At 39.5% G+C, this 23,972-nt stretch overlaps 1 protein-coding gene across 3 annotated transcripts in view; it reads right to left on the minus strand.

The window, feature by feature from the left end:
• Positions 1 to 23,928, minus strand: part of LOC131230969 (probable transmembrane GTPase FZO-like, chloroplastic) — a 126,105-nt gene extending 102,177 nt beyond the window's left edge. Inside the window, exons 1-4 of one of the 3 annotated variants that reach the window (XR_009164154.1) lie at positions 23,255 to 23,928; positions 15,761 to 16,317; positions 15,584 to 15,652; positions 4,820 to 5,017 (exon numbers count right to left, since the gene is read on the minus strand). Coding sequence is in view for 2 of the 3 variants with exons in the window: in XM_058227002.1 (XP_058082985.1) it covers positions 4,820 to 5,017; positions 15,584 to 15,652; positions 15,761 to 16,317; positions 23,255 to 23,738 (1,308 nt within the window). In the remaining variant the exon portion in view is untranslated. The remainder of the gene's footprint in view (positions 1 to 4,819; positions 5,018 to 15,583; positions 15,653 to 15,760; positions 16,318 to 23,254) is intronic. The other 2 variants (XM_058227002.1, XM_058227003.1) reach the window with 2 other exon arrangements.
• Positions 23,929 to 23,972: the final 44 nt, after the last annotated feature.

The following is a 23,972-nucleotide window of genomic DNA, read 5'->3' on the forward strand; positions in this document are numbered from 1 at the left end:
CACAAGAAACAGTGGAAGTAATGATGTCCACCGTTGAAACCTTCCTATGGCCCATAGTGATGTTTATATGTCATCCAACCAGTTCATAAGGTCATAGAGACATGGATGAAGGGAAAACACAAATATTAGCTTGATCCAAACTTTTGTAGCCCCCTAAGAAGTTTTCAGTGGTAGGCGTTCAATTCACACTGTTTCTTGTGGTGTGGTCCGCTTGAGCTTTGGATACGCTGCACTAAAATGAGCTAGTAAAATGGATGGATGGTGTGGATAAAAGCCATAAATCATGGTGGGCCACATAGGGTTTACTCAGTACGCTTGGGTCAGTATGCAATCCGCTTCCCTCTTGCACTTATTTCCTAACGGGCACAGGGCTCCAAGGAGGGGCATTTTCATCCCAAAAAATCTGAAATTTTGTCAGAAGGTTAAAAAAAACTTTTTTGAAGGGAGGCCAAACACGTAGTTTAACCATACGTTGGGGCCATTTTGGTATAATAAAAAAACCCCTAGGATTTATTACCAAATGTATCATAGATACCTGTCCTCAGACCATAAGGATACAAAGATATGTTGGATGTCTCTTCATGGTTGTTTAGAGATGTTAAATTGAAATAATAGTGGATTTCTCTTGAAAAGATTCTTATTCTAGGTTAAAGATGAAGACACCAATGATATTGTGCATATAGGTCATGTACCCTAGTTAAATCAGCATGGAATCTAGATGATGATATATCTTGTTTGATTATAAAATGATCCTAGATTGCATAGAATCTAAGAAACTCCACCAACATTTCATAAGACACTCTGTGGAATCATAGGATATGATGTATGTTTCCTAACGCTATGGTTCTTGGTTTATACTTCCAGTGAGATCTTATGAAAAACAAGTGTAGTTGTTAATGATTGTAGACTATGTGGTAAGTCCTAATGCCATTCATATATTTGTTCGTGTTCAATGAGAGAATGGGATTTTCTTCCACTCTTCAAGTGTGGTGAAGGGCATTATGTTTGTATTGGTATATCTGTCTAATTTCCATTAAATTAATGGATCAAAGATCTTTCTCGATGCTACCATCAAGTAGCCTCATCTATACATTTTACTATTTGCACTAAAAGGGAAGAACGCCTTAGAGGCATGTTATCTCGTGATAAAAATATTATGTATTCTATGTCCACTCCACTAGTGTATATGGAAGTGAAAGGTACCATAAAATTATGCTAGACAAGACCTAGCATGTCTTACTGTAGTGGAGAGAAAGAAAGGTGCACCATAACCATCATGTAACTGATCGTTGGTATGAGGACAATCGTGTTAAACAAGCCTCATGGATACCACGTCCTATGATCCACATTGTGTATATTACACTTTCTTGTTAGAGGATTATCGGGTGTACCTTTCTCAATTGATGGTTCTATCACTCATCAGTGTGTTTCAATGCATTGTGTAATCATTTTTTTATCCAGTTGCATGTATTTTGCATGGTTGATAGACACAGATATTAGTTTGGATCAGAAGATTGCCTAGTGATTGGTCTAATCACCCTTGTTCTATGTGACAATAGTGTAGCAAGGGCAGTTCATGTACACAGTGTTCACCACCATATATGAGAACCTTGAATACTTGCATGAGAGGTCTGTGATCTCCCGCTGGTTATCTAGTAAACCCTCCGTTATATATAGTTGCTAGAAGAAGTCTTCATTGGAAATGTATATGCTTAAGTGTATGTCTCGAGCATAATTTGCTTTAGAGCAAATGAGAGATCATTGTACTTGTGTGCCTTAGAAAGCCAATGATGATCATGATCATGGATCTTTATGACCACCTTTGGAATATGTTACTAATGCCATATTTAATGTGTGGAGAACTAAACTATTTTCTTATCATAAGGGTTAAAGACAGGGATTCCACTATGCATCCATGAGGAAGAAGAGAGTCACACAATGGCAACTTGGCCATGGGAGAGTTGTGGTCCATGTTCTCAAGGACCCTAATATCCATGAGCACTTTAACAGGTCTAGGCTACCTATGATCATGTTATGTGGTTACCATGTGTGATGGGAACAAACGACAAGGAATGATGGATACTAAGGCGTTTTGCGCCTCAGCCTGCCTCACATGGGAGTGAAGGTGTTCATCATGTCTGTGGGTTCTTGTGTTTAGGCCCGACCGGATACTGTATTGGAGAATCAAATCAAGTATTTGATTCAGAAGGGTCGTCATGCCTAGATTGTATTGACTTGATCATGCACTAGCCTTGACTAATCCTTTGACCCAATGACATATGGCGATTTCAAGGTCCTAATGTTATGTGCTCACCTCTATGAGGTTACAATTGTGACTAACATATGGGTGGGGTTGGGCACATGCATTTAGAATGAGGTTGAAGCTCACATGTTCCAATATAGGATCCACTAGTTCACCCGGCACATTTTGGTGGGTTAGATCTTACTGATAAGACTCTGCATCAAGTTGTTATTAGCTAGGCCCATAACTCAAATGGTTATAGACATTCATTAAATGCTATTAACTGTTGATCTTTTGTTTTCACTATTAAAAATGTTTTATTAAACTTGATGGATATCAGATGGATGAGATCTTGGCATCCATCTCTTAGGCTTGCGTGGGATTTATGGGCCAAGGATGGATGCCACTATTAGTGGAGGGATTTGGTTGATTTAGGTACATGGATAGGCAAGATTGCAAGCTGTTGCCAATGTAGGACATGCCAAAGCCTGTGGGGGTGAAGAGCACCATGATTGGTGTATCCCTCTAAAACCGTAAGCCCTTATAGATAGATCCTATCCCAAAGGGCGTTGCTAAGGAAGCCTTGGATTTCAACCCCCTTGGATGCCAAGCTATAGAACAAGAGAGAAAAAAGAGAAAGGAGAGAAGGAAGAGAAGTGAGAGAACAATTAACTGACTCTCCTCATTGTCCACATGTTTCATGCGTGGTCCACCCTTGGACGGCACTCATCTTCACTAGTCCACATCCCTAAGGTGTGAACTAAAGGCAGGTTTTGAAGCATCCCTGATTTGGAGTAGATCAAGGAGAGGCCTACTTTAGCAAACCGACATTGGACTTCTTTCACAATCAAGAGACAAAAACCTAAAGTAAAATCTTGATCATTGGTTTGTATTATTTGAAATTGATGACATCTACACGGGAAGATCCACATTGGGATTCTAAAAACTTTTTTGAATTTTATACTTTGATGTCTTTAGAAAATAACCAACAATACATAGGCCGCGTGTGGAATTTCAATGCATAACAAAGCTTGAAAGTAGGACTATATGTTAGTTTACCACCATTTTGAAATGGTGATAAGTCATCCTCATCACACATGGCACTGATTCCATGAATCCTAAACATCCAAATTGTGATTCTCTTCGTGGATGGAGCACATCTTTAAAATCACTCTGATTAGGCAAGCCTAGTCATTCAATTAATGACTATGAAACAGATGGTTAAGACTTAAGAGTCTCACCATTTTTTATTTGGTGCTAAACTAATATAGGACTTAAGTAGATGAATGATACGTGGATGCATGGCAAAGCACCTTTATTGGGAAGAAACAAGGTGGCCAAGAGGAGAGAGGAAAGACGAAAAGAAGAAAAAGGAAGAGAAGGAAGAATAAAAAGGTAGAAGAAGAAAAAGACATCCATAGACAATCAGTGCTAAGACCGCACAAATGTGCGAGATCTGAGCTTTCAATAATGACAGCCACACTATTTAGATCATGTGCCTAGCAAATCAAGCCATTCCATCATGTACTTCCATCATTTTCTATTTTTTTTATTGCTTTTTTATTTTCTTATTATTTTTCTGCATTTTAAATTATTTTTTTATTTGTTTCTATAATGGTGAGGCAGCTCATCTCATATCAGTATAGGAGAAATGACTCATTCCAATACCTAAATAAGTCGCATCCCAAAGCCAATTATTTAATCCTTGATTGGAAGTATCATCATCAGTCCCCCATCCTTTTGAATAACAGAGACATGGTAATGAAACTGATCAGTTTGATGGATCTCTTGACCGTCGATTTTAACTACCTCATCTCTATGATTGTTACTACTATAGTTGCATTCAACATACTCCACCTTCGTTATGCTAATTTTTAAGCTTCTAGCCTTCAAAGCTTTCTCCCAGACCTCCAATTTAGCATTTGCCCCCTCTTTAGTCATCACAACTAACAAAGCATCTTCCGCAAGAAACATACTCCAAGGGACCTCAACCTGTACACTAGTAATTAATTCATCCATGAAAAGGTGCAAAAAGGGTTCAATGCAAACCTTGATAAGACCTATCTGCCACTGAGAACTCAACACTGTCACCGTAAGCCATTTTAACTCTTGTAACAGCATCCTCATACATGTCTTTAATGATGTCCATATACCCTCTTGGGACCCTTTTCCTCCTAATCACTCACCGTGAGCCTTTCTTGGTACTGTCTTGTATGCTTTCTCTAGATCTATAATTAAGAACTACGTTCTTCCTCCTATCTCTACAGTTTTCATCAATTATCACCCTAGCATAAGGACAACTGAGCTCCCTATAACTGCACTCGCATGAAATACAATTACAACGCCAATAATGAAATAGCCGGACATACAATAAAAGGCATAACATAAATACAAGAGAAATAGAACTATAAAGACTTGTGCAAACAAACCATGGAATAAGGCAGCTCAACAAACCATGAAACGAAATGTAGTGATTACAATTGGTGCAGTTATTATAGAGTCATCACTAATAAGTAACGATATTTCAACAGCAGAAACTTAAAGCATACACGTAACAGCAAGTTCTGATGAACTAACTTCTTTAAGAATTGGTGCAGGTAAGTAGCATATAAATTGACCATCTGGATGTCTCTCACAGCGCTGTTGCTCACTAGAATCCATCTCAGAATAGCATAAGAAAGTGATCTCATTGGTTGTCGGAATAACTCCTTCTTTGAGGTATCTTCTTCCAAGGAGGGCATTGATAACAGTAGACTTACCAGAATTAAATTCACCCTAGTGATATCCAAGAGAAGTATTAGGTAAGAAAGGAAATGTCTAACAGACTCCATTTTAAGAAAATAAAACTAGCAACAATGAACATATTCTCTCAACACGAGTCACAAATTTATTGCTGTTACACACCCGTCAGTAAAAGAAATATTGTAGCAGAAAGTGAACATGAGAAAGAACTCAGAAAATAAACATGCAATATATTTGGATTCAATTTAATATTGAGCCGTGAGCTACATTAATTGTACTGAAGTGATATTATGCTACGATCATAGTTTCCATAAATGAGAAGATTATTCAAGAAAATTAATTTTTTTAAAAAAAATTACATATCAGAATGTTACACCTTGTCATAGAAAGAAAACGATGATTCTAAGAGACCCATTATAGATAGTTACAAACTGAACTCTGAACTCGAAAAGAAGAACAACTATTGATGATCAGTGAGTGTTAATATAGTTATGTATTATATGCTTCAGCCCCCTCATGTTGTATTTCATATATATAAGACAAAATATAACCATACTTTGTGTTTCAATCCATGGGACACTCAGCTTGTCAATGGTACTTTTTTTTTTTAAGGAGTTTGTCAATGGTACTTGTTACTCATTGTATAGTTAAAAATCTATGGTTCTCAGTTGAAAATTGTACTGAGAGCATTCTCTCCTATGCCATGGGAGCTTCTTTCATCGCCCTAGTTGCCAAGGTTGAAGGAGCAGCGGATCTCAAGGATTTTTGTTCTATTAGCCTCCTAAGAGCCCCTAATAAGATTCTAACAAAAGTTCTAGCTTCCAGACTTTAGGTCAGTTCTCTCTAATGTTATCTCTGAAGCTCAAGGGACCTTCTGGCTAATAGGAACATCGTCGACTATGCTCTGTTAGCTCATGAATAATTGACTGTCTTCATAGAGAAAGAAAGAGTGGCTTGGTCTTTAAGCTAGACATAGAAAAAGCCTTTGATCATTTTGATTGGAATTATATAGATTATCTTTCGGGTTGTCTGGGTTTTGGTCTAAGATGGCATAGTGGGATTCAGACCTACATCACCTCAGCTTCCTTCTCTATGCTAGCCAACGGTTCAACCGAAGGTTTCTTTCCCTCATCCAAGGGTCTCAAATAAGGAGACCTGCTTTCACCCTTCCTCTTCGTTATTGCTTATGAAGGTCTAAGTTGAATGTTAAGGAGAATCGATTAGTCTATTTAGTGACTTTAAAGTGGCTCATTCTAGCCCCCCTATCACCCATATTCAATTTGCAGACAATACACTTTTCTTCTGCGAAGCTTCTAAAGTCGTTGTCGATAAGAAAACTTGAGAAAAAAGTTCTTCGTTGTTTCGATGCCATCTCAGCTCTCAAGATAAATTTCTTCAAAAGTGATGTTGAGCATTAACCTCTCTTCTCAATTCTCTAGGCTAGCTAAGGTGTTCAGTCGTAAGGCCAGATCATTCTTGTCTTCGTATCTTGGTCTTCTCCTACGCATTCGCAAGCCAGCCAAACATCTTTGGGATATGGTCTTCGAGAGAGTAAAGTGGAATTATCCCCTTGGAAAAATCATTAATTGTCCCTTGGGGGACATCTTACCCTTATCAAAACAGGTATGTCTAATCTCCCCTCTTATTTTCTCTTTGTACGAAGTTCATTTTAAGTAGCCTTGAAAATCTTAGGAGAGATTTCCTTTGGAATGGAAACTTTGAGAGTCACAAGTTTCATCTTCTTAGTTGGTCTAAGGTCTGCAAGCCATATTCGAAAGGGGGAGCAAGTATCAGGGTTCTAGTAGATGTTAACTCAACTCTCCTAAGCAAATGGCTCTAGGTTTGGCACAGAGGTGGGTAAATGGTGGAGGGAAATTATAGCTTGCAAATATGGTACTAATGATGGAGGGTGGTTTTCTAAGTCCTCCCTCTATAGAGCCTCAACAATGTGGAAAACCATTACTAGCATTAGGCCTTTTTTTTCAAATGGATCTCTTTTGGCCTTGAAGATGGGAGTCAAATCAGATTCTGGCTAGACCAATGGATTTCAGGCAATCCTCTTGCTTCTGCTTTCCCCAATCTAGCCAAGGTTGTCTCTAATCTCTCCTCACCTATTGCAAATTGTTTTTCAAATGATGGTTTAGGGGTATGGCGCCCGCCTTGCAGGAGACCTTTGTCAGAGCTCGTGTTAGAAGAATTCCTAAATCTCTCGAAGATGCTCAATGGGATTCGACCTTCCCCGGGTGTGTGGACGATTCCTCATCCCGGCCGCTCTCTTCTAAGTCCTTTCTTATACTCGCTCGAGGCCCAGTGGCCCACCCCTAGCTCAGGATTTGGTTTTCCCCTCCTTCATCTAGGAGACCCACAGAAAGTTGTAGCCTTCGTTTGGCTTCTCGTGAGAGGGAAAATTCTCATGGTAGACAACTTGCAACATCGCGGAATAATTCTCTTCAACGTTTGTCTTCTCTGCCTTGGCAATGTGTTATCTATCAACCATCTATTTCTTCACTACCCCTTTGCATATGAAGTATGGTCTTCTATCTTGGCCAGATTTCATTCTCCTTGGGTAATGCTTAGCTCGGTTTTCAGCATGTTGTTTGCCTAGCATGGAGGTGGCATTGGTAAAGATTTTAAATCTCTTTGGCGTTTGGTTGTATTGGTGACTCTCTAGGCATTGTGGAGAGAAGGGAATAGGCGATACTTCTAAGACATCTCCTCTCTGTCATCTAGAGTGTTGGATTTAATTCTTGGGGACATGGGAGACTAGTCTCTTAGTCTTAGCTTTCAGACCGTTGTATTATTTCTTCCCTTCATGGCTAGTTGTGGTATTGGCTCGCTTTGTTAACTTTGGGTGTCTCTTCTGTCTTGAGTTGTATAGTTGCTTTTGTAGGTTTTCTTTTGTTTTGTATTTCCCTTTGTTTTTGTTTCATGTTGTATAGCTGGTTTGTTTTGGCTTCAGCCTTGTTTTGTTTCTTAGGTTGCCTTTGGCTCCCTTTATATATATATATATATATATAAGCTCAATCTTCGAAGAAAAAAATTTTCAAAAACCCAAAACAAAGACAACACTATCTTCTTCTATTTTTTAAGGTAACACTACTAGGTATTGAACCCTGGATCACACTCACGCATAGTACACTATCTCCACTAGCTCATTTGACAAGTGGGCGACTCTTTGGTCAATATCTTTTTCTTTGGTCAATAGAATTAAATGCCACTTTTTCCAAAGTGATTCACACTCAAAAAGGTAAAATTATTAAAGGACTCTTTTAAGTTTCTAAGGTAAAGCTCTTGAACGCAAAACATTATGAAAGACAAGAATCCTTTAACATTATCATGATATGTTCACCTTGTACAAGTTCTCAACTGCCAATATCATGACATGTATTACTTCTCTTGGTGCACATTGATAGGCAATTGATGAGTTCTTTTTTACTTATTTATTTGTATTTTCAAGATTTTTTTTATATTTAAAAAAAAAATCAGAAAAAATGTTACAATTTACAATACAATTTGTGATTCAATATGATTCAAGTCCTATTATGATTTGCGAAACAATAACGATTTTGACAACATTGACGACATGTAGTGCAAGTGTAATTACCTTATCTGTCACAACTTCTAAGTGTGTAATCATGTCTCTTTCAACATATCCTAAAGCTTTATTGAAAAATTCCATCATTTCCCGATGTTTCCTCAAATGGAGACACATTCCTTTATAACTGTAATATTTCCAATGAGATACTGATATGTTCCACATCCCAAGGGTGCATTGGTACCGGTATTTAAATCACTAGTAAGGAGTGAGTCGGTTCAAGTTGAAAGCTCCAAAAGGGCAAGGGGTAGGCCCAAAAGTATTTGGGTGAAAGTAGTAAGAAGAGACTTAAGGACCAATCATTCAACTAAGGATGCAGTACGTGATAGAGTGGATTGGCGAAACAAGATTCATGTAGCTGACCCCAATTAGTTGGGATAAGGCTTAGAAGATGATGATGATGATGATGACAGTCCATATGGCCGTAGCCAGCAAAGCACGCACAATCCACACATCCGTACAACCATCTGCAAGAAAGCACGTTCGTACAACCATAAAAAAACAATAAAGAATAAAGAAAGAAAAACTTATACAGGAAAAAATGCTTCATTAGGTTTCTTTGATAGTGTTTCTTCTTTGATCTCCAATTTGTACTCCAACTCCAGAGTTAGCTATGGATCTATGATATTTCTTTTAAGCGTAAGATGAGTGTATATCTTGTTGAAATACGTTGATTTTTTTCGTTGAAAAGTTTTTTAAAAATTGAAAGAAACCCTGTTTCTTCGTATTGTTTAGGGGAAGTGTGTGTTGTTGACAACTCCACTTGATTTATTTCCAATCAAAATATGATTATGGTGAAGAACAAACAATTCACAAGTAGACATGGACTGGAACCCACTTGGTGAGAAAAGTTGGATTAAATATGTTTAAATTAGTGTCTTTTGTACATAATAGAAAGAAAATATTTGCAAGTCCATATTCACACATTATTTTCATGCATTGACATGGATTTTGAGGCAAGAACTTTAAAATGATGTGACCTCATTTTGGATATAATTGCATCACCTTTGTCTAACAGCATATACTTTGGACCCCAATACAAGAGAAACCTTATTATGCATAGTTGTTTCTGTAAGGTTTTGAGTTCTTAGTGTGTAATCATTTGTTTTTGACATCTCCTCAAGTTTCATTATAACATTCCATCATGTACCCAATGTTCCCTCATGTTTCAATGCATACACCAAAACATGTGATATTTTCCATGCAATACCGATATGTCTATATCCCAAGGGCACGATAAATGGTGTGATAGAGATGAATAAAACATGGAAAGCACTTAAATGGCTAAAATTTCGTCTTTAATGGTTTTGTGGGTTCAGAGAACCAAAAGACACAAGTTTTGGGCTGATGGCGATGATGCAGTTGAGTCTTAGGGCTTCAAATTTTTGAAAGCCTTATGTTTACAAAGGCTAGGCTCCTATGTTAGTTTTACACCATTTAGAAAATGATTGTGGCATTTCAACCATACACTTGGCGTAATTGTACAGATGGTTGGGATTGCTTGATCAATTAGATTTTACAGATATGCTCCATCCAAAATGGGACCCACATTTTGATGGTCTGGATAGTTGTATATCAGTGCCACATGTGTGGAGGATGAGTAAACACCATTTTAAAATTGGTGCTAAAGTAACATAACCTGCCCTCTAAACTAAAGCTTTTAAGATAAAAATCAAGTATACCAAGCAGTGTACACTATATACACTATATGCTACATAAGCTACACCCAGAATAGCATGCACTACACTGGATTTACGCTATCTTTATACGCTATATAGCACAATGGCTACACTACACTACATTATATAACGTATGCTATTTAAACCACTAATCACACCATAGTGACAAAGAAGACTTCCAGTTTGGACTGCGAAAATGGATTGCATTGTACCTACTGAATAACCAAGAATTGATAGTTTCTCTCCTACTACCATGCAATGAAGATATTGCCTTGTTATGGCACTCTTAGTTGGGTCAAGACGCTTTAACAACATTACAAACTTTAGTTGCTAGTTTATCTCCAATAATTATCATTTGAAGTGTGAGAAATGTCAATTTTCTAAACATATTAGAATTGTTTATCTTCATGAATGAATAAAAGCAATCAGCATTCTAATGTTTGGGATCCTCTTTTACTGCACATTGGATTTTCAATACTTCGTTTCTTTTACAGATAATTGTTCCTAGGCCAATTGGTTTTGTATGAATAAAATTGAAATGTACAAATGAAGTTTACATCATCATCATCTAAGCCTTATTCCAATTAGCTGGGCTTGGCTGTATGAATCTTGTTCTATCATTCCACTCTATCAAGGACCAGACCTTCAGTTAGACCACAGACCATCAACCTATGTAATAGTCCATTACATTGTGCCTGTGATAGTTTTGTGTTCTCATTGCCAGTCCCAAGCCTGGATATAGGTTGTATCAAGTTAGCAGCCTCCCGTCAAACTTATGCCATAACTTCGATCATGAATCCAAAAATAATGAAGTTTACCAAATGTTCAAAATATGTCAACATAGCACTAATTAAATGATTTCACGACATCACAGTTTTAATGCCCATACCCTACCCCCACCCCAAATTTTGTGTTCTCATTGCCGGTCCCAAGCCTGGATATAGGTTGTATCAAGTTAGCAGCCTCCCGTCAAACTTATGCCATAACTTCGATCATGAATCCAAAAATAATGAAGTTTACCAAATGTTCAAAATATGTCAACATAGCACTAATTAAATGATTTCACGACATCACAGTTTTAATGCCCATACCCTACCCCCACCCCAAAAAAAAAAAACAAACAAAAAATAATAATAATAAATAAAAACAAAAAAACAAAAACAAAAATAAAAATTAAAAACAAAAAACAAAACAAAAACAGTGTGCTTGAATGGAAGAATAGTCATCTTCTCAACTGCTCTCTACTTTGTGGAATGCATGTACCTAAAAAACGTTAATCAGTCTATTTAGTTATCTCACAAATCATATTCCCTCACAGGTTTCGAATGGAAAATCTCCATTTCAGATTCTTCACTACACATCTCTATTTCCTTTGTTTCCTCGTGTGTTTTGGACTGTGCTCTGTTCATGACTTGATTCTGCACGGTCAAAAACTTGATGATATGGGAAATTAAACATGTGTTTGTTACATACTCCTTTGCACAACTTTGATTTTATGATCTAACGCAAAAACTCTCTCCATCTATGTTACATTCTTTGAAAACATGCCAAACTTTCCCATTGCTCAATGGTAGACAGACTGTGTTCCAACATAACATCTCAGGTTCAAGTATAGGTTACCTATCAAAATACATCTCAAGAAAGTCAAGGAATATCCAAGATGCTAAAAAAACTTAAACTTGGCAGAAGAAAAGAGAACGATGAGCCGCTTGGCACTGTACCACAAATTGTGCGTTTGTTATTAGGTATATATTCTCACAACTCACGTTGATGACCTAGATCTATTGCTCGACACACTCGTCACTGATTTTGTATTAAACACATTGGAAAGTTGGTTTCATTTTAGCCTATATCTTCTCATAAAGCTTTCCCATTTGACCCTAAAAATGTTTCTGAAGCTCCTAGGCATCCTATGTGGAAGCAGGCTATCGTTGATGAGATGCAAGCTCAAGAAAAGAATAAGACTTGGGATCTCTCAACATACCAAAATGGAAATGCGTTGTAAAATGTAAGTAGGCCTATCCTATGAAGCATAAGTGACGCAAAACAATTAGCCACTTGCTCTAAAAGCTCAAACTGATACAGCATAGCAAATTAATCCATTTATCTCATAGCTCAGACCCCACATTCCATGGGTTAGGACCTCGGCCGAACCCCCCTTGTGGGCCCCGCATCACATGGGTACCGCCTGGGTACCGCCTCACACGAGCCACCCACCTCACATGGGCCGCCCATCTCAAGTGTGTCCCCGCATCCCACGGGCTACCCCACTTGAGCCCGGTATGAAAATGCCCCTGCATTAATCACCCCCGGTGAGGAATCTTGAACACGAGACCTCCCGCTCTGATACCAATTTGACGCAGAACAATTAGTCACTTGCTCTAAAAGCTTGAACTGATAGAACATGGCGAATTAATCCCTTTATCTCATAGCCCAAGCCCCATATCTCATGGGTTAGGACCTCGGCCAAACCCCGTTCATGGGCCCCACATCACGTGGGTACCATCTCAAATGGGTGGGGCCCACCTCACACAGGTCACCCACCCCAAGTGTGTCCCTACATCCCACAGGTTACCCCACTCGAGCCCGGTGTGAAAATGCTCCTACATTAATAAGGCAGATGGTTGGATCAAACAGTACTAGGCCAGATTCATTGCAAAAGAAGTTACCCAAATGTGTGGGAGTGATTGCACTTAAAAATTCACTCCAATTGCGATATTGAACTCTATTTAGGTGCTTCTCTTCCTTGCAGCAAATCGATCCTAACCTTTGCTTCAGCTTGATGTTAAGAATACATTTCTCCATGAAGACCTGACAGAGGAAGTTTATACGGACCTTCCGCATGGTTTCAACTTCAGGGGAGCAATGTTTAGTTAGCTTTTTTTTTTGTTTTTTTTACAGAAAGCTATTTACAGAAGAAGAAGAAGAAGAAGAAGAAGAAGAAAACAAACAAACACAGTCTAATGACTTTAGTCTTACTATTCTACATATTTCCATCATGATCATACAATTTTGTTAGTTGGGGTGAAGTCAGTGTTATAGTTCTTTTCGTATTTTGGTATATATATTGATGACATGGTCATCATTGGCAATTTAATGCTAATTCCATATCCACCATCAAACAACATTTATGTCAGGCCTCAGGAGTTTGGTATTAAAGATATCATGCCCATGCAGTATTTATTTCACATAGAAGTAGCTCAGTCTTATTGTGGTATCTACATCTCTCACTGCATGTATGCCTTTGACTTGCTTAAGGAGACAGGTAAAACTTGGTGTACATCTATCGAGACTTGTATGGAACAAAATCAACATTGGCATGCTAAATAAGGTGATCTCTGCAATGATCCTAGATCATATAATAAATTAATTTATCTCCTACCATAAGGTCAAATACAGCCTATGCCATTAGAATTGTCTGCCAATTTATGCATGCACCAGGAGCCCCACAATCAAATATCTTTCATCATGTTCTTAGGTACACGAGGTCATCTACAAGACATGAACTTGCATTCTCCAACCATAGCCATCCTCATATGTCAGCTTATGATGATGCAAATTAGGCCAGATCAGTTACAGATGGGCATTCTAAATCATGTTACTGCGGTCCTGTTACTTGGATGAGAGACAAACTATGGTCACACCCTCTAGTGTTGAAGATCGGTATGGATATATGCCCAAGCAGCATTTGAGATTATAATGTTGAGGGCCTTGAGACCCTTCTCATAAGAGATTGGTCTCTCCTATCACCACCATGGCCCTTTTCTGTGATAACTACATTGCCATTTATATGTTTCCAATCCTATCCAACATGAAAGAACGAAACACATTGAGATAGATTGCCATTCTATAAGCAAGAAGATTGCAAGTCAAGGAGATCATGACCTCTTATCACCCCACTGACAATCAAATGGTTGACATATTTACAAATGTGCTCGTAGGAATAAATTATGCACTTCTCTAAGAAAGCTGCCAGCTTGATGGGGAGCATCGGAGATAATGCTCGTGAAGGTGTGAGTTTTACCATATTGGGGAACATTGTATAGTGTAGTGGTGACAGCTAATGTATTGTAGTAGTAGTTAGTAGTAGTTGTACAACACTTGTGCTTCCATACCCCATTATAAATGCAAGGCTCTAGCCTAGAGGAGAATACGTCCTTTGATTACCTCTTCATCATTTTATTCAACTCAATATAATTAGATTTTCATGCTTTCCATATACATAGATACATAAACATATGAGAAATATACTATAGGGTCGACACTACACTACCATAACATACAATAGTGCCGAGCTGTGACCGTGATGTGTGCATAACATCCACTCTACATCATGTGCGCCCCCTTATGTCCACCCTAGAGACCAAAAGTCAGGTCGATCCAAAATGCAGGTGGGCCACGCCATAGGTAACAATGTACAATTATGGCTAAAACCTCTAAATTCATCTAGTGTGGCCAACCTCAATTTTGCAATGGCCTGATTTTTGGGGTGTCCCATCATCACGGTGGGGTGTGTTTCATGAATGGATGGGATGGCATGTACGCGCTACAGTGTGCCCCACGCGCAATCTGGAAGGTTTTTTAATGGTGAGCATCCCCATCCCAACTGTTCCCTATGGTGTAGCCAGCGTAAGTTTGGATCAGCCTAATTTTTGGGCTTCAAGTCCAATATGGGAGGATGGACGTGACGATTGGAGTGGATGTCCTGCATATGATTGGATCGGTCTTGACTTTTTGAGTGTCTAATCTTCATTGTGGGGCAGAGTTGATGATGGTTTGGACGCCATATAGAGATAAGAGTGGCCCCAAACACAACTCAATTGATGGCAAACACACATCACATTGGGCCCTAAACACAACTCAACTCCACATGGAGTAAACTCAATATGCTCATTCCCCTATACATGAGCACACCCTCATACACACATACATACAAAATAGAGTACAAGAAGTAAACCAGAACATTTGCCACCTCATAAGTAAAACAAGGCAGACTATAATAAAGCCAAAAGGAACACTTGATATGTAAATGAAATAATTGTGACAGCCAAGATACGTTAAAAAAAAATAAATAAATAAATAAAACATTACTAGTGGTACATAGATTTAGTAGGTGCAGCCGTGCAGGCAGGAAGTAGCATTTTACACTGATGATATGTGTTTTGCATGATGTGAGAACAATTAGAACAAACAAATAACAAAAATCTTTAGCACGCGGCACAAAATTTATAATACAATCTGCAAAAGAACAAATTTGAAATTTAGAGCTAATACCAATGTATAATCCCCGTAACCAGAGTTGGCTGAAGTTCAACACACAATTACCACTATAACCAGCAAAAAAGGGTCATCGAGTCGGGAAACTGCATCCACAAGAAGTGATACTTCCTCCATCTGCCAGTCACCACAAATACTTGCATATTCACTGTCCACTACAAATAATAAATATTATCTTAATGGAATCTTCAACTCCCTAATGTTAAAAATTAGAAAATCATCCACCTGTGGTGCAGCTTTACAGATAACAGAAATTGCTTCACGTAAAACCAGCCTTTCGGCTTCTATGAATTGTTTTTCTTTATCCTCAACTTGCGTAAATCCGGCCATCCCCCTTTTCCCATTAAGTCCTCTCTCCACATCCATTATGCCACTTTCATTGGAGCTTTGAAACTCATCTTGTGTTCTTCTATTCATGGCATATACAATAGAAAACATCTTGCTCAGAATATCATCAGTTAACAGCTTTATATCTTTCAAGCATACAACCATCCCACTTGCACCTGATTGGAGCAATTTTGATGCCAGAGCGGAAGGCACGCCCTCTTCTATCAAGTCAGTCATGGTGAAGACTGGTACCTTTACGTGCTGACATACAGAGCTCACCAATGCCTCAGCATGCTTTTCTCGATCAATACCTAATATTAGAAAATCAGCACCTTCGGAACTAGATGCATTAAGAGCAGAGTTTGCAGTCTGCACAATTCTTGCTACTAAAGGGAGAATAACAGAGTCAGATTTGGACTCCATCATCATATTTCTTGCAACAATGGTAGGAAGACCTGCATTAAAAGAGAGAGATGTTACCATTGCGTTGGAAAATTTTCCTGTTAACCATTTTATTAACACAAATAAGCGTAGAGCTGTTTCTGGGCTTGTGAGTTGTTCAACATAAACAGTTCAAGGAGAAACCCATTATGCCTCTAAAAAGAAAAGAATAACATCATAGCAACCATGCTCAAGTTTAACTAGTGAAAAGATTTTCTATATTGATCAATTCCTAGACTTAAATTCAGGTTCCTACAGAAATTGAAATTACATACAGTTGTCGGAACCACAGTAACCAGACAAACAAATTTAGAAAATGATGTAAAAATGAATGAAGGAAACATCTTAGTACTTGCCCAAATGTATGAAATGAGTTCAAGAAACAGGAAGTGAGAAGTTTTGGTGTTTTTTTAATAGGTATCTTTCGAGTGAAATGGGTTTCATTTTAACCATGGATGGCAAATGATGTAGCGACATGTGATGGCCTAACCCTAGATGCATGTATCATATGGATGATGAGATTCAAGTAAATAAATTAATCAACCAACTGTTTTTTAATCAAAGGGATTAGGCAAATCATAACACAAACATGAGATCATTCCGTCAGGATTATGCCCCTTAGTATAAAACCACATGAACAGTAAAATGGGGAGGACCTAGGGATATGACGATATCCAATATCTAGCATAAGTCAATCCACAGTCAAGTTAGGATCTGATTCTACTGACCAGTCATCCCTCTTTTTTGTTTAAATCAAAAGGGAATGTCCAGAAGAACGAAATGGATGAAAAAGGGAGGATTCGGATGAAGAAATTACGGGTCCTTTGTCATCAAAAGAAAAGAAGGTGGATTTCTTACATTTTCCTGCACCACGAAGATCTGGGAAGAATGAAACCTGAAACCAGAGTGGAATGCTCAACACCCAAGGGCTAATCCTGAAACCCTAATTTCTTGATAAGAGAGGATGAAGAGATACGAATTTCTATACATTCAATAATAATAAAATAAGGTTTCTCACAATGTATATATAAGCGATGGAAAAAGTAAAAGTGTACTAAAGCCCCTGAAAACAAGAAAAATAACAAAAAGACAAAAAATAAAAAAGTGCACTAAAGCCTCTGAAAACAAAGAAAATAACAAAAAATGCCTAAAAACTAAAACACCCGCGGGATAGGGTGTGAAATCCGCCCCATGGGCGGTCATGTTTCTCCTACACTCGTAGCGTGTCAAAAAATGGGTCCAATGGACCCGACGTCCATCCACATCAACTCCTCCACTCTAGTGCTCTGTCGGTGACGTCTCCTCCTCTAATACACTCTAAATGATGCACCACTGATGTCTGCATCAGCAGAAGTCCAAGGTATTCCATAACGGTAACGGTAGCCATAACGGCCACTACCGTCACCTTTATGATACGAGTCGTAACGGCTATTATGGCCACCATGACAGCCGTTACGGTTTCTTTTTATAAAAAATAAAAAAAAGAAAAAAGCCAAAAAACATGTATATGCCCTGTAACATTGAAAAAACATCCGAAAAACATTTATTTACGTTGGTAACAAACCATTACAGGGTTGTTACAGCCTTTACAGGGTGTGAAACAGGCCATTAACGGCAATTGCAGGTCATTTTTTTCACAACGGTTGTTATGACCCCGTAATGTGTAACGGCTGCCACCGTTACCTTTACGTAACGGCCTTTACAGTACACCATGGGCAGAACGTTCTTCGTAAACTTGACTCTCATGTTAGGCACATCACCAAAATATCTTAAACATCCTAAGGATAATCACTAATCAAAGAACTACATAATAATAAATCACTAGATATCCTAATGGCTATACATGGAAAGATTGGCTCCCCATTTATAGAACTTTAACAATTTACAGCTATCCAAACACAGACAATCATTTACCTGTAAATCATTCAGGGCATGTTTCAATGCTTGTAAGTTTGGTAAAATGTAAGTGACTTACAGGGAAGTCACTTACAGGCAGTGTTTGGGGGGTGAAATTCACTTGTAAGTCACTTACAGGCAAATCTTCCAAGAAATTACAGGGGGTTGGAGAAGAAGAAAACGGAAAAAGAAAAAAAAGAAAAGGCTGAAGTTTTGGGTTGTTTACCTGGCCGAGCCTGGCTCCAATCTCTCTCTCTCTCTCTCTCTCTCTCTCTCTCTCTCTCTCTCTCTCTCTCTCTACGGTCAGTAGGGTTACAAGCTTCTTTTTTTCTTGCTTTTGAATCAGGCTCCAATTTGATTCAATGAAGTCGTGACGGTGGGTCCCCCTTATGTATTAATTTGTTAGAAGACCCTGGAATGTACAGGAGACTTGTTAGCAAACTCATCTATTTGACCATCACCACGCTTGATATTGCCTTTTCAATTAGTATGATAAGTCAGTTCATGCAAAGTCCGAGGACACCACACCTAGCAGCATTTATGAGGATCCTCAGGTATTTAAAATGTTCCCTTAGGAATGGTATTCTATATCGAGCTCATGGTCATGTTCTGGTAGCTGGTTATTCAAATGCAATTATGGCATTATGCAGGTGGTCAAGACATGATAATCATAAAAGGTCAACTATAGGTTATTGTACCTTCCTAAGCGCTAATGTGGCTACTTGGAAGAGTAAGAAACAAAATGTGGTTGTCAGATCAAGCGTTGAATCTTAATATAAGTTAATGGCAGATACAACTTGTGAACTTATGTGGTTAAAATCTCTTCTCGAAGAGAGAGACAGCTCAAACTTAAATTAAAGGAGTGGTTACAGGATGAGTTCCGTAAGAGAGAGACAGAATCGGAATCCCTCCTTTTGGAACTCCAATGTATTGATTCAGAGACTGAAGGCAATCCAATTTCGACAAATATCTTGGGCAGGCGAATCCAAATTATTCAATCCCTATCAGCCAGGGCATTGGAAGATGAAGCTACCTGGAAGCTAAAATCAAGAGCCAAATGGATAGCCGAGGGTGACAAAAACACTAAATACTTTCACAGTATTACCAACATGCATTCCCGATCCAAGGTTATCTTCAGTATCACTGATAATGGAGCCTGCATCGAAGATAAACAGGTAATAGCGGACCTATCCATCAATCACTTCAAAGCCCTTCTTTCTTCTAAAACCCGGGCCAGACCGCGGCTTGACTTAGTCCACTTCAACAGACTGGAAACCATTGAAGCTGAGCTCCTCAAATCCCAATTCACAGAAGAAGAGGTCAAGGCGGCAGTAGACTCTCTGGGAGGAGACAAATCCCCTGGGCCAGACGGATTCCCAATCATCTTCTTCCAACATTTCTGGGATGTCGTCCATCAGGATGTATTACTCTTCATCCATGAATTTCACAGCAGAGGCAGACTATCGAAAGGTCTCCGAGCATCATTCATTACCCTCATCCCCAAGGTAGCCAGTGCAAGCTCCTTTTTGGACTTCAGACCAATAAGCCTTATTGGGAGTCCGTACAAAATCCTGGCCAAAGTCCTCACCACTCGTCTATCAGAAGTCATCGGGAAGTTAACCTCACCCAACCAGAATGCCTTCATCAGGGGCAGACAGATCATCGACTATGCCCTGATCGCTAACGAAGTCCTCCACTCCTGCCAGAAGTCAAGTCTTAAGGGTATCTTCTGCAAACTGGACATCAACAAGGCATACGATCACGTCGACTGGGACTTTCTCCATTATATGCTCACTCGTATGGGCTTCGGGGTCAAGTGGAGAAGGTGGATCGAAGCCTGTATTGGCTCGGCTCACTTTTCAATCCTTCTTAACGGCTCTCCCAAGGGCTTCTTCAAGAGCTTGAGAGGGCTGCGCCAAGGGGATCCTCTATCCCCTCTCCTTTTTCTCATTATAGGAGAGGCCCTTTCCAAAATGTTGTCTAAAGGTCAAGATGAAGGCATCCTAAGAGGAATATCTATGCCAGCGTTGTCTCCTCCCATTACCCACATTCAGTTTACCGATGATACACTCATCTTCTCCGAAGCAGCTGCGATCTACATTGAAAATCTTCACACGGCCCTTCGATGTTTCGAGGCAGTTTCTGGGCTGAGAATAAATATGGCGAAGTCGAAATTGTTCGGTGTGAACGTGCAAACAGAGGATCTCCACAGCTTTGCCGGTACCCTTGGATGCCTAGCAGATTCTTTTCCCACTTCGTTTGTAGGTCTTCCTCTTTCCATAGGCCCTCCCCCTAAATCGCTGTGGGACAAGATTATCTGCAAGTTCCAGAAATACCTGGCAAGATGGAAATGTCGCTACTTATCCTTGGGAGGCCAGCTAACTCTTATCAAGGCAGCCCTCTCCAATCTTCCTTTGTACTTCATGTCCCTATTTAGATGCCCTGCTTCTGTGTTCAGTCCATCGATAACCTTAAAAGAGACTCTCTGTGGTACGAGAAGGAAAATCAGAGGAAGATCCATCTTCTTGAGTGGAAAGAAGTCTGCAAGCTCTTCATGGAAGGTGTGCAAATGTAAAAACCTGAAAATTATGAATCAAGCCCTTCTCGGTAAGTGGACCTAGAGATTAGGTGCTGAAGGCGACGCCATTTGGACCTCGATAATCAAAGGTAAACATGGCTCCTCCCCAGGTGGTTGGTGGACCAAAGATTCTTCTTCCTATAGGGCCTCCTACTTATGTAAAGGGATTCTTTGGTCGAAGTAGGGAGTCATCTAGAATATAAGTTTTGAGCTCGGCAACGGATCTGTCATCCGTTTTTGGGAAGATCTATGGGTGGGTGAAGAATTGCTGCAAACCCACTTTCCAAGCATCTTCCGACTCACCCCAGTCAAAAACATTTTCATATCTGACTACTTCTCAATTTCAGCTGCCCAAACAGTTTAGGATGTGAGATGTTCAAGAAACCTCCACGACTGGGAGCTATCTGAATACATGGAACTTCTCGATTGCATTTCCAAAGCTACGCCGCTCCAATCCTCGTTCGACAAACTTATCTGGAGGCTAGACAAAACTAGCTCATTCACGGTCACGTCCTTCTATTCCCACATCATGCCAAAATCGCATCAGTCTGTCCCTGCTTCCCCCTTCATCTGGAGGTACCCTGCTCCCCCAAAATTCATATGTTTCGGCTGGTTGGTGGGTCGTAATAGAATTTTAACAATAGACAACGTCAAAAAGAGGGGAATGCAGATCGTCAACGTCTACTTATGCTATACGAAAGAAGCAGAATCAGTGAACCATCTTCTGGTGCACTGTCCCTTTATTGCCCAAATCTGGGCCGACTTCTGCCAACGTTTCAAGATTAGCTAGTGCATTCCAAATTCGGCCCTCAACCTCCTATCGACATGGAAAGGGTTCAAATTAGGAAAAATTAGAACGTTTATTTGGAGAATGGCCATATTAGCAATCTGGTGGTCCGTATGGGTAGAGAGAAATGATAAATGCTTCAATGACAACTCCTCTTCTGCAAACGCAGTCGGTTCCGGGGCCAAAAGGTTGTTGTTTGAATGGGCGGTTAATGTAAAGGGGTTGAATGATTGTGATCTTTGTTTTTTAGGCTGTTAGTGGCTGTCTGCTACCTCAGCAGATTTGCTTTTCCTTTCTGTTTTCTGTATTCTCTCCCCTTTTTATTATACATATCATCCCGTTGCTTTTGAAAAAAAAAAAAAAACTCTTGTCGAAGAATTGAGTTTCAAAGTTCATATTCCGATGTCTTTACATTGTGACAACCAAGTTGCGATAAATATTGCCAATAACCTTGTTTTTCATAAGAGAACGAAGCATATAGAAGTTGATTGTCATTTCATTCGAGACAATATATCTCAGAGATAGATCCACACACCTTATATTTGATCACATAATAAAATCACAAATTTTATCACCAAGGCTCTTGGAAAATCCTAGTTCAACAAACTCATTTCCAAGATGGACATGTAAGACATCTATGCTCCAGCTTGAAGGGGAGTGTTAACGGTTGGGTATGGGCCCGTGGCCCTCTTGATTTTGGTATGGGCCATGGTCCACAGGCCCCTTTGTGTTTTTAATCTTGGGATATACTAGACATAAAGTTTATTGTACAGGGATATTTTTTCATATTTGTTTTTTATTACTTTAATAAAAGAGAAAAGGGGGTGAGGACGTGAAACCATAACTTATTCATTTCTTCCTTCATCTTTTCTTCTCTTCTCTCTTCTCTTCTCTTTTTCAATATCTATACCAATCTACACATCTGAATTTGGAGTACCGGCTGATCCAATGTCTTTAATGGCCTCAAAAGAATTCCTAGTCTCTTTGTGGGATGTTTCTTTAATTTATTGCACTATTTTCTCATAGTTGTTTTTCTTGTTGAAAATCTAGCAAAGAACCAAATCATCTAACTGCAACAAAAAGATTTCTCAATGAGCCCAATTAAAATTTTCTTATAGTTTCCTTCTAATGCTTATTTTGAGTTATTGCTCCACGTTATAGGTATTTTGAATCTGTTGGCTCACTTTTTATGGCTAACTTAATGATTGGTTTAGCCTAAGAATTGGCTTAAATATTTATCTAGATGGGCCTAATAAAATGACATATTTTATGCTAAACTTTCTTATGTGCTAATAACATTTTGGAATGATTCCCCACTTTAAACTCTGATCGGCGTGCACATATAGCTTCTTACCTGTAAGTAACTTACAAGTTATCCAAACACAAAAACCAACTTACCATAAGTGACTTATGGCTTACATCCAAACAGAATGACCTATAAGTGACTTTCACCTGTAACTGACCTACCTGTAAGTCACAACTTAAAGAACTTACATGCATCCTAACAGGCCCCTACAGCTTAAAGCCAAACAGTGTAGGCACTAAATGATTTACACCTGTAAACCATTTACAACTTAAACCATTTACAGGCATCCAAACAACCCCTTACAGAGATAATTAAAACCAGTAAAAAAGAAAAATGAGTATGACCAAATTGCCCCAATAGGAGATAGAAACTAGAAACAACAACCTTTATCCGAGAGAACGACGCCACTGGCACCAACTGCAGCAGCAATATCAACGCGCTCCACAACAAGAAGGTATGCCCGGTCCCTGATCACGGACTTCAACACACATGCCGCCTCATATAACTGTCCACCGCCGCTTTCCTCCCTGCAGCCGAGCACGACGATCCCAGCCCACTTGGAGATAGCAACATTGATGGAATCCAGTACATCATCCCTCCTGAGGACCTCTTCGCAGTCCAGCTGAAGCACGAGAGTCGGGACCTTGATTTCGGGCCGCTTGAATCCACCAGGAAATAGGGTCCTGAGCGGCTGCTGCTGAGGTTGGGAATTGGAGGAGAAGTCCATGGCAGAGGCATTTATAGAAGAGGGTGGGTGGAACCGCGGAGAAGGGAATCTGGGGGTGGATCGCGGGACATGTTGGAGGAGTGGTAAAAGAGGGGATTTTGAGAGGCAGAATGCCGTGGAGTTAGAGAGAAGAGAGACCATGTGAAGGAAGTGGAAGAGAAGATGGGGAGCTGTTGAGAGAGAGAGAGCCTTATCTGCTCGTGGTCTACGCCTGAAAGATAGAGGCCGGTGGGATATGAAGCGTTGGAAAGTTGCAACGATCTAGATGGAGCCCGCCTTTTTCTTCTTTAAGATAAGAAATGAGAGCCCAATCGCGCGGCAACCGTTCTGATTTAATCCTACTCGCCAGGAGCATTCTTATAATCTACGAAATTA

The sequence above is a fragment of the Magnolia sinica genome, chromosome 17 (genome assembly GCF_029962835.1).
Source record: "Magnolia sinica isolate HGM2019 chromosome 17, MsV1, whole genome shotgun sequence".
NCBI lineage: Eukaryota > Viridiplantae > Streptophyta > Magnoliopsida > Magnoliales > Magnoliaceae > Magnolia > Magnolia sinica.